The sequence below is a fragment of the Pleurodeles waltl genome, chromosome 1_2 (genome assembly GCF_031143425.1).
Source record: "Pleurodeles waltl isolate 20211129_DDA chromosome 1_2, aPleWal1.hap1.20221129, whole genome shotgun sequence".
Taxonomy (NCBI): Eukaryota; Metazoa; Chordata; class Amphibia; order Caudata; family Salamandridae; genus Pleurodeles; species Pleurodeles waltl.
In genome coordinates this window covers 738,807,077-738,823,305 of record NC_090437.1, presented here as the reverse complement: position 1 = coordinate 738,823,305, position 16,229 = coordinate 738,807,077, and the positions used below count along the sequence as shown (strand labels likewise).

General features: G+C 39.1%; 1 protein-coding gene across 5 annotated transcripts in view; it reads right to left on the bottom strand.

Annotated features, from left to right (window-relative positions):
- GRIA2 (glutamate ionotropic receptor AMPA type subunit 2) overlaps nt 1–16,229 on the bottom strand; it is a 428,807-nt gene that overhangs the window by 12,105 nt on the left and 400,473 nt on the right. For all 5 annotated transcript variants that reach the window (XR_011205452.1, XM_069243241.1, XM_069243251.1 and 2 more), the window contains exon 13: nt 1–72. This exon is cut by the window's left edge and continues 176 nt beyond it. Coding sequence is in view for 4 of the 5 variants with exons in the window: in XM_069243241.1 (XP_069099342.1) it covers nt 1–72 (72 nt within the window). In the remaining variant the exon portion in view is untranslated. The remainder of the gene's footprint in view (nt 73–16,229) is intronic.

Below are 16,229 nucleotides of genomic sequence, written 5' to 3'. Positions count from 1 at the left end.
CTTCACAAACACAGAAGGCTCAGCACCACGCATATATGTCCACATTTTATCAAAAACTGCAATTTTAGATCTCTGTAAAAAATGTGAAAATGTGAGTTAGCACTTGATGACAAAGCAGACAAGATATATATTTAGTTATATTTAAGAGTGAAAGCTGGTTTTAAAGTCACTAAAATATTGTATCCTCTGTAGTGTCTAGCAATAAAAATATTCGTTTTAGCCCATTCACTGTTCAGAAGATTAATATGGCAAACTTCAGAGATTATTGGTGTCAAGTTTCTTCTATCCATTTGATCCCATTTTGGTACACACATTTTAATTAATTACACGTCTCCTGCTTGTACAGCATTTTAGAGTATACCCATTGTAAAGGGTAATGTAGAGTCCCTAGAAGTTGCATTATTAGAAAGGAGTTGTAACTGCATTTTACTTAAAGGACAAGAAATGTGGTGCTTGATCTTTTGACTAACAGTACTGAACAAGGTATTTCAAACCATTATAGAACAAACTCATTATAAAATGTTCATTTTAACTTTAGTAATCTTGATAAAATCTAAAGTATACTTTGATTCAAGGATTGTAGACAGGGATTGTGGTTGAAGTGACACAGAGGATTAGAATTAGGATTGTTCAGAGGGTAATGGTAATATTAGAATATAGATTTAGGGAAGAGGATTGGTATAGAGTTATGGTATAAATATAGTTAGGTTAGAGTTTGGTTTAGTGTAAATGTCAGGGGAGGAGTACAGACAGCTCTATAGGTTAGGAAAATGTTCTAGATGAGATTGGCCCCAGGGAAAGCACTTATACCGGGGGAGACTGTAGGGTTATGCTTATGTGAGAAAAAGTGACTAGGCTCAGATAAGTGAGGCGTATTACTTGTTTTAGGGTTGGGTTTGGCACAGGGTTAGGGAAAGAACAACCATGAGGAATAGGAATACTGTTTGTATTTATTCTGGTGATCTAAGAAGGGATGTTATTACTAAAATGGAAAGCAACAGAATAGATGAACACTCATGAAGTTACACACAATTCAGTTCATAAGGAGTAAAAGCTGGTTTCAGTAAGAAATTGTGAGCATTTCCCTGGTAGCAGTGGCTCAAAGTAATAGGCTTCTTTTATACAAAAAAATGCATGTAGGGCATTACACCACAGCACAAGAACATAAAATAGATAACCAGACCAGTTTGGGAAAATGAAGAACATGTAAAATGTGAACACTAAAAGGACAATAAACAGTTAAACAGACAAGGAGATATTAATGGAGAGATTAATGATTGAATATAATGTCAAAAATATCTGTAGAAAACAATGAGGCCAGTATATTGCAATATAGTAGACTGGGGTCAAGGCAACCTTCCTGGCCAACCAGTGATGGAGTGAGGTCCTGTTGAAGGTTGAGGTTCACCCCAGCCAAAGTCTATGGCTAACAAAAAATATCTCCTTCATCTATGCTCCAGTTGTTCTGAAATTTTCAGTAACTCTTACTGGGGTGTCTGTAGGAGGCAACCTCCTAAGATCTTACTAAGCCCTTTTCAGAATCTCAAAAAACTGTTCAGTTTTAGCTGATACTGTTGGTTTTCTTGAATGTAGCTAATCTCACTCTGTTCTTGGGACCTTCATCCTTTTTCTTCCCCCTGGGATAATATGAGGCATAACAGAGGCTGTGCTAAATCAACACTGTGTCCCATGTCATTTTTGTCTCTAATAGAGTGGAAAGGCTAGTTATTCCAGCTCTTATTTTTAGTCTTTCAGAGTCCAAGATACAGACAAAAGTGGGCACAGTTCTCAGACCTCCCACAGGCAAATAGGAATTGTGTCCCTCTTCTGTTTTCCTGTGCTTTTTGGTCCAACCATTCTCCAACCATCCTAGTGGTGAGTGCCCCAAGATATAGGAGTAATAGTACAGTATGTGGTGTGGGACCCTTATACTATCATTCCAAAGTGCCTATCCTAACTCCTCTTAGTTTCTGCATCAATTCCAGTGACTTATGGCAAATGCTTGTTCAGAAACCACTATTATTAGCTCTTTTCAAGAGGATGGAAGGCTAACTCAAATGTTTGAGGTCATGTGTATACATAGGATTGCCTAATAAAAGGAGATATCTAACTCTGAACGTGACCAGAAAACCTATTAAAACAGTCCCTATGTCCATTGTTCCACCTTGGGTGAGAAGAGCTGCTTAGTCTTTCGGAAGGCCTACTCCAGATTTCTAAGTGTACAGTGTCATATCTTTGACATGTGGATGAAAATTCCAGAAGGCCCTAGTTGAATTTGTATAGGCCAGTTGTCTCACTTTACATCCTTCCTCCAACAGCAAAGTAAATGGTACATTTTTGAACTTCTGGGAATGTGAGGGTCTGAATATATAAGTGTCTTGCCTGTGATGGTGGGTCCCAACAGGGCTGCTTCACTAAGAGGAATTTTTTTTCCAGGCAAAGAACTTAACACCTATACTTCACACCATCCTGATGAAGAGCGCTAGTCTTGGTTAAATCTAATTACAGACTCAGCACGAGGTGGACATGCATACTTGAATAATAAAATAATCCGTTTTAGAGTTAGGCTTAAACAAGTCAAAATGCATGTACTGTAGCATGTTAATGCTATATCCTAGCCTGCGGTCATAGAGAAGTGCTTGGCAGCCCTCGTACTATGTTTTTAAATTCACCCATGTTGGTGGCTTAAGGTGACTCTGCAGCACAGATGTAACATTTACTGTTTGTGCCATGTGCACCTTCCTTGTACATTTTTGTTGTGGACCTGCCTAAAAACGAATTAGGCCAATTTGCATTTGCCAATTAGTTGCCATATTTAGGGGTAAATCACACAAAGTGGGAACTGTTTAGCAAACTCCCAGTTCCGACAGGTCCAAATGCCAGCTACCAATTCCAGAGATCACATGATAATGGCAGATTGCTAAAATATCAGTAAAGTTCTCTCTTTATTATCAATGCAGTGAAATCCGTAAAATTATGTGAATATAGAGCCTATGTCTACTTTCTTTAGGAAGTAGAAATGCCCTGTATGTCAGATATGTCAAGCACAATCACAGATTCTAGTATTTCTGCAATCTCATTTTCTATGTATTTCCTCTGTGGATGTTGATAATCCACTGGCAGTAGCCTCCCTTCCATTCATGTAAATTTGAAATCACTGTAGGGGAGGAATATTACACTCCAGTTCCTTTTACATATTTCAGTTGTTTCACTTCAAATACATTTCATCATGTTTCTCTGTTTGATGACTCAAGATGTGACCTTTAGGATGAGATCAGAAAATAAAAGCAAGCAGCCACCCATTTCTAGAACTACAATACAGACTTGGGTGTATATTAAAACAAAAATAAATACTTTAATGGTAGATGGTTACAGAGGGATGAGGCCACTGAAAGATATCTAGAAGCAAATAATCATGGACCCCTAAATTTGATGTAACTAACATTTTCACTTACACAAAGGAGTATCATTTCGGTCTTGAAAAATCTTTCAGGCAAATAAAAGGTACAAGAACAAAACACATTATGGCTAAACACTACTACAAATTTGCACACCAAAATATAGAAAAGAAGTGGTCTTCCACTTTTTTTTTTTATATTAAACTTGTGATGTCAGATATATTCAAGAGTAGGTAAAAAAACACAAAGAAATAAAATAGTTTATCTTCATAAAGGTTTCTTGATAATTACTTATTTGTTAATTTATGTCTTCATTGTATGTTCTTTATATTTATAGAGATCCATATGAAATAGAGCTGAGCACATCTGCTATGCGATTGCAAACACTTTTTTCTAGTATGCAGAAACTACTGTTGGATTGTAAAGCATTTTTTGACACTTCAACCAAAAATATGTTAATTTCTCTTTTAGGGAATTGTAAAAAAAAGTTTCCACCGCAGAGTTAATTTATCATCACATAATTCTTCCTTTGAAATTGACAGACACACTGTGATATTACTGTGACAAGTACTGATGTATGTATATGATTCTACAGTGTCAGCACATCATGTATAGTATTTGTATGTAGTTGTAATTCAAAAGTACTCTACAGCCTGTAGCCCTGAATACTACATTGGCTTACACCTGATTTGCATATTTAATTTACTTATACGTTCCTAGTAAAGTGCAATAACTTATACCAAGGGCCTGTAAATTAAATGCTATTGAAGGAACTGCAGCAATCATTGTACCATCCACTAAAGTAGCACTTTAAAACATGTCCCGGGCCTGATTGCAGCATGTAGAGCAGTATTAAACTGCCATTTGGACCTGGCTAAATAGACCTTTTTTCAGGCCTAAACCTTCCTTTTTTCATAAATGTAGGCCACACCTCAGGTAGGCCCTGAGGCCCATAGGACAAGACACACTGTACTTAAAAAGTAGGAGATGGTGAGGCCACGTTTTACATGATCTGAAAAACTATTGACTTTACATAAGGAGCAGTTATGCTGTTTACACTCAAATTAATTCTAATTTAAAATCATCTTTAATGGTGAAGTCAGATTTTATGTTACAATTTTGAAAATGTAACTTTAGAATGATTGGCATTTTCTTATCCTTACCAACTGTGATTTTCTGCCAGTGCCGTAAGTCACATGACTATGAATGACTGCTGTTTGGTTGTTACTTCCAGACAGTGACACAAAGCGGGCTTCGGTGTGGACAGGCTGGACACCAGGCTTGCCTTGCCTTTTCATCACCACATACAACTTGGGCCCTTGACCAAGTGGAAGAGGGAGAACTTTCCAAAACCGGTTGTGGAGGTAGGATGGGATTCCCCACACAAAGCCTGGCACTAGGTATAAATATTGTACAGCCAGAGCCACTCATCAGAACACTTCCGGACCTGAGGAAGATTAAGCAGAGGGACTGCCTTGCTGTCTGAAGAAGGAAGACTGGACTTGCTTGACTTGCATCAAACTCTACCCAAAGCGACTCAAGAGTCAGTTGACTGACCTTCTGTGTTTAAAATTGAACCTTTCTACTTCTACAGATTCAATATTTGTCATTCTGGTAGAATTTTATTTATTAAAATGTACTCTGTTTTTCTAAATTGGTTATGGATTTTTCTTATGTTGGTTTTTTTCACTTTATTACTGTTTGTTTGCTGCATAACTACTGTGCACATTGCATCTAAGTCAAGCCTAACTGCTTTGATGCTAATCTACCATAGCATAAGCATAAGTTATTGCAGGGACTTTTGTGGTTAACCCTGACCATAATTGTGGTTGTTACCTGAGTGGCACTTCCACCTCTGTCAACCAGTAACCTAATTTCTTATAGCGTACCGCTAGTTGACCTCTGTTGAAGAATCTGGTGCTTTCACTCCCCTGTCAAGAAAATAGGATAGGCAGCACCTAAGGAGAGCTTAAAAACATAAATGTTGTTAACTATATGATGTTAGTGGTGAATGGCTAATTGGATCCACTTATCTTCTTTTTCAAGTTTAATTCAAGCCAACATGGCTGAAGGCACTTGTAATCTAGCACTACTCATTTATACATCCCTACACAAACCACTTGAACAGCTGCCGTGAATAGGAAATACCCAAACACCTCTTGTCTCCCACTACTATTAAGTTCATTATTTTGACAATATCCGTATTGTAGGTGTTGTTACAGTGTGCCTTAATTTGTATCATTTTCCTACCAGCTCATGAATCTATGAAAGCACTAAAAAATGGGTTGTTAAGTAAATCCTCAACCATCGTCAAATGGATAGATACCTAATAGTACACAATATCCCTTTGTGTCAGGTGTTATGCTTAATTTAACAAATCTTTGGTATAACATATGGAGATACCACCTAGCAATTGATCACTGAACACTCACATCGATCTGCGTGCACCACATAAGGCTTGGGGTTTACAGGGAAATTATTAAAGATTTTGTTAATGAAAAAGGGCTTTGCAGTTTTGCTTTTGACATATTTCAATTACATAAATTTGAAAGTTGAAGTACATGTAGATATATTGATGTGCTAGGAAGAACCGTATTTCTGGTCTAGTGTCAATGCCAGAATTAGTACCTGGGTCTCTAAATTACAAGGCTAGACACCTGGACTATGAAACAAATCTGTCCAGTAAATGTTATCCTCCATTATGCTTTATTAAAATGAGCACTATTGTATAGATAAGGTTCCATTATGTTTACATATACAGCTCCCTATTATCCTCCTGGCTAAGGACGGCATTTAAAATTTGTATTTCGGTAATAATATAAACAAGAGCTACTGCCATGCTCATCAAATTAGGGGTCGTTAAAACATCCCGGGTGTTGTATTCCTTTTTTCTGTGTATAGATACCTACTATATGTGCATTGCAATTACAATTGTAATCCAGGGGCGTAGCGAAACCCCCACTTTAGCAGCTATAGCGGGGAGGGGTTCTTTATGGGCATCTTCTGTCTGGAAACAGCAAACAACAGCTCCTCATTAACGTTGGAATGCAGCATCAATAGAAGAGCAAGAAAAAAAACAGCTGGTAAAACAGAACAGGGAAACAAAGAAGGAATATTGGAAGTACGGTGAAAAGAAGAAATTATTGGTGAATGTGTGGGTGGATGAATGAGTATTTGGATAAATGAGTGGGAGTAAACATGAGTGAATTATAGGGGATGGACAAGTAAAAGGATGGCAAATTAAAGGGATGGATGAATGGATGAGTGAGTTAATGGATCCAAGGATGGACAGGTGAAAGGATGGCAGAGTAAATTGATTGATGAATGAGTAGATGGATGGGTGGATGCACAGGGGAAAGGACCACAGAGTAAAAGGATGGATCGATAGGTGGATGGACAGGTAGAACATTGTCAGAGTAAAGGGATGGATTGATAGGTGGACAGACAAGTGAAAGGATGGCAAAGTAAAGTGATGGATGAGTGAGTGAAAAGAAGAGTGAATGGATGGCAGAGTGGATTGATGGAAGGCAGAGTGAATGAAAAGATGAGTGAATGGATGGCAGAGTAGATTGATGGATGGTAGGGTGGATGGATGGATAGTAGAATGGATGGATGGATGGCAGAGTAGATAAACAGATGACAGAGTGAGTGGATGGGTGGGTGCAGAGAGAATGGATGGTGCAGAGTAGATGGAAGGATAGCTGAGTGGATGGATGTCAGAGTGGATGGATGGATGGATGTCAGAGTTAATGGACTGACGGGTGAATGACAAAGGGGATGATGGATGTCAGAGTGAATGGATGCAAAGTGGATGAATGGATGGGTGGTAGAGTGGATGATGGATGGGAGAGTGGATGGATGGACGCCAGAGAGGATGGATGGCAGATTGTCTAGGTGGATAGATCACAGAGTGGATGGATAGATCGCAAGGTGGATGGCAGAGTGGATGCATGGATGGCAGAGTGGATGGATTGATGGATGACGGAGTGAAGGGATGGATGGCAGAGTAGATGGATGGTAGATTGCATAGAGAAAATTCATCAATAAGTGCATAGATGAAAGAGACAAGGAAGTTGTTCTAGGGGTAGTTTGGCTCCCTTGCTTTGTTTGCTTGATTGCATCAGCACTTAAGCTAAAAGTGGGGACTATTTTAATTTTATGGCTACTCCCTTGTTGTAATAAGTACTTTCAAAGAAAACTACTCCCAAATTCATTGGTTCATCGTTTGCAAATATGTAATATAGATATAATACTCAGAAAATCAGAAAAGGTAATGCTGCATAACATTTTAAAATAGGTGTGTTATCCTGCAGCGACTAGGTTTATCCATCAGAATGCCTGGGTATAGTCATTTTAACTGCCTTTCTGACACTATACGCTAGATTTAAATAGGCTTCATCATCAGAGGCTCATAATATGTAATAGACACCTCCTTCACCCTAGTTTCAGATTGGGCAACACCCATCTCTCTGCAATCGCAAGTGGTTTTCATTCCTGATTTTTTTTTAAGGTGACTGTTCAGTGGTGTTCTGATGGCAGACATACTGAATGTAGCACAAACTTCAAGCTCACGCCTAGCCCCGCTCACTGAACCTGTGAGTGGCCGCTCCCACAAAATGGGTGAGGGCACCCACACGTTTGCAAAATCCCTTGCATATGTCTTGTAGGAACTCATGCACACATGACAATGCCACAGTCCAAGGGAATCCAAGGGCCTACCTCTTACAGTGTCAGGCTACGGAGGGATCGAAAGGGAATTCCTAAGTGCAGGGGAGGGAAACCCAGGCTCTAATGCCTGCTCTGAGCTGGCAGGGGACACCATCACCTTCTCTCTCTGGTTGTCAGCTGTAGTTAATCGGTACGTATGTCAACCTAATATGGTATTTATGTTAAGAAGGTAAAGAGTTGTAGGCTTTTCCATTGAATTGGAAGGTTCCATTTAATTTGTTCTGTGGCTGACAAAATCAGGACATTCACTAATGTATGGGACTGATATACAAGTACAAATTTACACTTTTGTGTAAGTTTATGACTGTTTGCTATTCACAAAGGTTTGTTACTAGTAGTGTCTTTAGAACTTCAGAGTCTCCGTAGATAAAAAGATAGGACATTTAGTAAAGGAGCAAATTAGATGATAAAACAAATGATTGTGTAGATCTTGTTAAGCAAGTAAAGAGTTGTAGGTTTTACCATGAAATTAGCAGGTACCATTTAATTTGCTCTGCGGCTGGCAAAATGCGGATATTTATCAGATGTCTGAGACTGATTCATGATGACAAACTTACACTTATGTAATTTTATGACTATTTGCTATTCACAAAGGTATTTTACTAGTAGCATCTTTACAACTGAAGTTATGTTTCTATCTCATGTTTGTCTTCTGAGGATATGACATAAATCCTGTACTCTCTATAACCACTGTCAAACAGCGTATTTGGGACGTGTTGAACAAAAGGGCTTATTGAAAGTGGACGGAAGGAAGTGTGGGATGATACATTTAGTATAGTTTAGAACTACGTGAAAGGAGAAGAGATCAATCGGTGTCCTGCAAACGCTTTAGTGTAACTTTCCTAATGCATTGCCGATATCTAATGTTTTGTGTTTGGATGTTCTTCTTCCCCTGATGTTTCTGACCAATAGCAAATATGTGATAGTTTTAATTTAATGTTTAGGCACTGAGAGTGGTGGAGTCTTCTTTCCTTTGCCAACCATTCATTTGTGATCTTTCACTTTGACACTTCATGCCTTGCCAGATAGTCTACTGACATTCTGGTACTTTATTATTTTTTAGTTATTTCCTATGCGCCATGCAATGATGCTGGTGCTTACTTTAGCGCTCAGTGCTTAGAGCCTGAAGAATTTTGTTGCCTACCTTAGACAATTAACTTGATGGTTCAGAGAACCTAGAGTCCAAATTCTGAACCATCCCCCTTTCCCAAATCCTCTGACTTGATTCTGATGTCCTCCTGAAGACACTTAAGCTATTTTGCTGATCCTTAAGGATAAGTAATATGAATGAACTGTGCATTATTGTTTGTCTTTTGTTTTTCAGGTACCAACTGCTGTTTTTGATAGCACCATATCTAGATGGTTTCTAAATGGTGTTACTAAAACGTTTGCATGAAGCCCAACATGCCGATAATAATCTGTAGTTAGTGAGGTGTTACCTTTCTCATCTATGACTTGATATTATTCTGTTGCTGAACAAATGTATGCCATTTCTCTTGCTCAGATATTGTTGTTAGTACTTTGCGTGATCTCTATTGAAATCATTGTGGTTATAGCTCTGTTTAAATTGAGATTCTTTAGACGATTTGTCCAGCCTGTGTTGTTCCTTTACATATACCATTTGGTTTTGAGACTAACTTTAGTGACCTTAGCATTGTTAATAGAGGGAAATAAAAATTTTAATTGAGAACATAAGTTGTGTTTATTTGTGGCCAAATGCGTCATGGTGCGTTCTTTACTGACTCTTTAATGATTTGTATTGTTTAATATTGATGTCTTTTATGTGCTACTTAGGGTATGGTCATCTTAAACGAGTCAAAAGGTTCATCAGCCTTGAGGACACGTCTGCTTATAAGTTACTATAACTGAAAAGATAAGCCTCGGCGCGCTCACACAATCAAACTGGGGTTTAGTCACTAGGGCGCACCAAAACTACAGAATTAACCTCTTTCTCTGTCTAGGGGTCCCAGTATACCAAGATGTGCCTCTTCTCACACTGCCCCTTTGTAGGCTCATTACTCAAAAGAGAGATGCCTTCCCCATGGGAGTTAGTATCATGGAATACAACCTAACTAAGAATGAAATGCAAACTCCCACAAGATTCATAAAGACAGATGGTGTTATATATGGGATAAAGTATCTCTGCTGTACATTACAAAGTTTTTGCAAGTCACAGAGGAGTTTCATAAACATATAGAGGACCAGGCCGAATCTAAGTTCCTTTATAAGGTTATGGAACTCTGAGTTGACATGAAATATCCTTATCATGTACACCAGGTACTTTATCTGACGCAATACATAGTCACACAATCATCTTTCTCACAAACCACTTACAACCTTGTTGCATAGCTTTTTCATATGAAATCGCGAGCATGTGTGCAAACATGAAGAATAAAAATAAAACCTCTAGTGCAAATTTAAACACATCAAAAACATGTTATGTATTGGTTGCAAACAGATATTATAAAGAGGTCAATACGTGGCAGTTTTTAAAGAAAATAAACACTGCAGTAGCTTGGTATGTGTAGAAAGATTCTATATTTTCCCTAACTATATAAGGAGTGCAAAAAATGAACATGCTCTCTCTGCTTCTCACTTTAAGCTAGAAACTAGAGCGGAACAAAGAAATGCAAACGTTATGTTTTCATTGATTTCAACAGCTACTTCAGTTATGCTCCGTTAGCTGTCCTGCCTTTCCCCTCGGCTGTTGGCTCTGGTAAAAGGCATTATGACATCAGAACTCAACTGCAATAATGGATAATAGTAGAGTTGTGGCGTCTTTACTTTATAATCTGTGACTGGGTGTGTAGCCGATTATAAAGAATTTGTAGATTGGCATTTGTACAGGGATTACACAATCCTATGTATTATAATGCAAATTAGTATAATTCCTTCTATAAATATTTTTAAGAAATGTTGTGACAATGAATAAGACTAATTTGAAAACAATCTGCATGTAATAAAGACATTGAGGCAAGACAATTGAGAAAACTGCCCTTTCACAGTGGTTGAATGAGTATGAAAAATGGGGGAAGCAGAAGGGAATACATCAACTGAGAGTAACATCTATGCAGGTTGTGCTGTAAACACAGAGGAATGCCATAGGAGGCTGGGGATGAAGGGTTCCTTTAAATGCCCTGGCAAAGAATGCCACTTGGAAAAGCATCAGGAACACAACATGAATGTTATTTCCTTAACTGCTATTTTAATTGGATCAAGGCCTCCTCTGAAGCTAAATTTCATGGAGAAAGATTAGAAAAGCATAGAGGTTCTCCACGATCAAGAGTTTGAGCTTCTGACTTAGTTTCTGTCAGGAATTTAAACTTCTTCTATGGGGCAAGGTGGAGGCTCTGGCTCTTTGGATTTCCACAAGGATGTAAATGTTAGGTTTACAATCCGATTAAAGTAAAGAGTCATGCTGCAAAAGCTGCTTTTTGGACAACCATGGAAAATATAGCTACCATGATAATGCCATTGCTAGTCACACTTTGGGACATTGTCCCATTTTAACAGTTCACCTGTCTCTAGTTCCCCTGCTACAACAAAATTCTGAAGTCTGTATCTTCTCCTCCAGATGCCAACCAAGCATCCAAACATACAGGAAGGCCCCTTGAAAATGAGGTCCTGGATTTGAGTGGTAGAAAGATTTTTCCCTACTTTTGTCAGAACCACAGCTAACATTCCACTTGCCACTAGTGTTGCTTGTGTTCCTTCATTTAGAGTGATCTGTCTCTTTTCCATAGATACTTCATTCTTTTCTTCCCAGAAAAGATATTCCACTTTAAGCAGGGGTTTCTGGAAATCCTGACATCTCAGAAAGTGTCACATTTCTTAGTCCTTTTACAGGAAACAGGACTTCTTCAAGCAGGCAGTCGTCTGATGTCATCTTATTTATGCATACCCACATAGGAATACCTCAAAGGTAAGTGGTGAATCTTGATACATAATTCATGTCAACCCAACTTGTGTCATTGTGTTTCGTCCCAGTAAGTGGAGAACAATTGCTGCAGCTTTTCATTTAGAATTTGACATTTACACAGCTGGATCAGTCTATGCGCACCTCATAGCTGACTTGTTAAAATGTAAAATGTGTCAGTTAATTGGACAAAATGGTTCTAGTTTTCATGGAAATGCACACACATTCAGGGTCTGTCTGACATTCCCATACTGCAGAGAGGTCAAAAAACAAAATATCCATGTAATCAATATGAAATACCCATAGGAAATATCATCAAAAGCTAACATTCGCACAGATATTTTTAATTAGTTCTCTTCTGAAGTGGCTGTAATCTCTATAACTTGTTAGGTTTTCTTACTGCAATATGGGGCTAGCACCTCTTGCATACATGTTTTTAGCCCCCAAATCTACAATGCATCTGGGTGTTCTGCGTGGATAATCCATATCCCAAACTGTAAGGTTTCCCAACTGTGGTTTACAAAGACACTAAAGGCCTGTATAATGATGTGGATGCACTTCTTAGGGGATCCGTGCTATTGCTACCCAAAATGAAATTTTATGAGGCTGTCACCCAGTTTCACATTTGGGACTTAGTTTACGTTAGGCTACAGTGTGCCTGATATAAACATGCATTGGTTAAAATCATGAAAATATAAAGACAAATCATGAATTTATAGCAGGATATTTACGTGCTGGCCCATAAAGCTGAAAACATCATACGACATATAGCTTACTGTAAGATTTTGTTTCTAAAAAGCATAGTATTTCAAAGTTCAAAATTGACTATTTATCTCCCAACCACTCAACTACTCAGAAATCGCATTCCTCTAAATGGAACTATAGTTGTGAAATTCCATCTAAAGAATTTTTGAGTTCCATAAGATTATTGTGACTTAGGGGCATAGTGTATGCACCTGCAGCTCAGTGGGGGCCCCAACCACCAAGGGACCCCCATTAAACCCAAAACAAATTAATATGTTATTCCATTGTGAACTTAGCTGTACATCAAGATTTCTTGCTAACATTTGAATAAAGATGTCTTTAGTTACTGTTCACAAGTGTTCCAGCAACATACTGCTGGCTCGAAGCTCAATGCCTCTCATTTTACTCATTTGGATTTTTCTGTATATTTGCCAAGGGATATTAGAGACTCCAAATCAAATCCCTTGAGGCTTCTGGAATGTCGAACTGCCAACTATTGGGTTTGGCCAATGCAGGAGAAGGCTAATACTGGTGTCTAGTGGCTTGGAAATACACAAGAACAATTAGAAATTACTCATAATAATCCAGGATTTGCCCACAAATCTTGAAACAATCCTTATCCAAAGTTGTGGACTCTGTTCGGCTTCAACCAATAAAACCACTGTTGCTAATGTGATTCAAGCTAGTCAACATTTACAATAATAGATTATAACAAAGGAGGTTACCCACTACATCTTCTGATGTGCCCTGTTTTTAATCCATACATTCCACTGAGCCTTTTTGGTATTTTCTTTAGATCTCTTCACCGTGGAGTATTCTCTAGATAAAGAATTTGAATGATGACTTATAGGGGGATTAGGTTCTTTCATTTGTTCTAAATTGGTTGGTAACTTTATCAAACAACTGCAGTTGCAACATGAGTATTTATGAGTAACCTACATTTTGCTCCTTTCTCTGAATGACTATCTATGGCAATACCTAAAAGAGCTGCAAAATTCTTCCTCTTTCCCATAGCCATACTTTCTGATTGACTTTTACAATAACATATTTTCCCTTGCCCTCTATTGACAGCAAGTAGATGGAATGCCTCAAAACGAGGAGCCTGGAAATTGTGCAACTGTTTTCCAATCCCTAAAGTTATTGATACCGGGGGTACCGATGAATCTATGGTAAAGGAAAATCCAGACCATTATGACTTGGACACTGGTGATCCATTAAGAAATGAGGAATTACAAGAAGAATCATTATTTGGGGGTTAGGTTGGCCTAGTAAGTCCTAATCTCCCCAAAGATTGTCATTGGAGATTTTCCCTGCTTCCAGGTGGGCTGCTACCAGCCTCATCAGAATTCAGAGCCCATTGTAACGTGGGCCTAAACTTCTCAACTTTGCTCCACTTCAATTTCCTTAAATTTATATTGAGGTTATTTCATCCGTATTTTAACTGAATTTAATTTTGAATTGTTTATCCTTACACCTCTTGGGTTGTTGGTTGAGTGACTATGAGACCTTCTCAAGCAACAGCCACAATCCTTGTCAAAGTTATCCATAAAAATCACAAAATTAACCTGTGCTTCACCATGTGATAGCTTAGCACAAAAGCAGTAATGGTTAACTTGGAGGCAATGTGTAATTTATGTAGCAGTCAAACAGCAATAAATTGAAAACACAACACAAGAAAAATACCACATTGATTTAGAGAAAATAGTACATTTTAATAGGTTATGTGACATCAAAATGACAAAAATCCAATCAGTAGAACCAGAGATATGCAATTTCATATATTTAAGGTTTTTATAGCACCTAAAAGTACCATGCACCATTTGCGGTATCTGGTTGTGTGAGACCAGGAGAAAGTCAGAAGTTCAGGCTGACCGCAATGGCCAGATACAGGGACCAGTTTAGTACCACTGAAAAAGTTACCTTCTAGAGTCCTGTGTGAAGAGTTCTATTCACAGTGGAGTAGGGTGTCTGAAGCAGGGAGAGCATTGCGAATGGACGCTGCTATAGCGCGAACAGCAGACCAGGGGTGTGGACAGTATTCTTGGTAGCTTGAAGATCCTAACAGGCATCATGGACCGTCATTCATGGAACTTCACATTGGCAGTCACCGTAGGCTGTTGTGCAAAGTGCAGATCTCTGTGTGGGTGATCGCTTCTTGATTGTGGTCAGCGCAGGTGGTGGGAACCGGACGTTTTGGGTCATAAAGAGCCCAAAACTTAAGGATTTCTTCTTTTCTTCCAGGTGAAGCTCAACTAATGCCTCACCAAGGGTCTAGGACCTTGGAGGCACCACTTGACAATCACAGAGGCCAGTAGAGCTCAGGCAAGTCTCAGATCTAGTGCACAAAGTCTTCTGGAGTTGGTTGTGTCCCTGTAGGTCAGAATAGGACCCCAGCTAACTAGCCCTTGGAGTCACTCAGGTAGCCTGGGATGAAGGGAGCAGGTCCAGTCTTCTTTCTCCGACAGCAGGGCAGGCCTCAGGTTGCAGGGCAGTCCTCTGGCAGCAGGGTAGTCCTGTGTTGGAAATGGCCCTTCTTGCTGGGTTATCCCCAAACTTTGCCTTCTTCCTCCTATTTTTGTAGGTCTATTTTTGCTGGTTTATTGTCTCTGCGCACTTTACCACTGCTAATCAGTGCTAAAGTGCAAATGCTCCCTATAGAAATTGTACTGTTGATTGGTTTATCCATGATTGGCATATTTGATTTACTATTAAAGTGCACTAGAGGTGCCCAGGGCCTGTAAATCAAATGCTGCTAATGGGCCTACAGCACTGGTTATGCTACCCACATTAGTAGCCGTGTAACCATGGCTCAGATCTGACACTGCAGTATCTGTGTGTGCAGTTTTAAACTGCCTATTCAACTTGGCAAGTGTACCCACTTGTCAGGCCTAAACCTTCCCTTTTACTACATGTCAGGCACCCATAAGGTAGGCCCTAGGTAGCCCCAGGGGCAGGGTGCAGTGTATGTTTAAGGAAGGATATATACTAGTGTGTTTTTATGTCCTAACAGTGAAATACTGCCAAATTCGGTTTTCACTGTGCAAGGCCTATCTCTCTCATAGGTTAACATGGGGGCTGCCTTTAAATATCCTTAAAGCACAGATTCCTTTTGAGAGTAGATACAAATGTGGAGTTTAGGGTCTCTGAACTCACAATTTAAAAAATGCATCTTTTAGTGAAGTTGGTTTTTAAATTGGTTGTTTGAAAATACCACTTTTAGAAAGTAGGCATTTTCTTGCTTATACCATTGTGTGTCTCTGCCTGTTTGTGGATTGTCTGTCTGGGTCAGTTTGACAGTTGGGCTGTTTTGCAACTCTCTAGACAGTGACACAAAAGGGGGTGGGGGTGTAGCCTGCATATCCTGATGAGCCATCTGAGCTAGAGAGGAGGGAGGAGTGGTCGTTCACACCTGAAAAGACTGTGCCTGCCCTCACACAATGCAG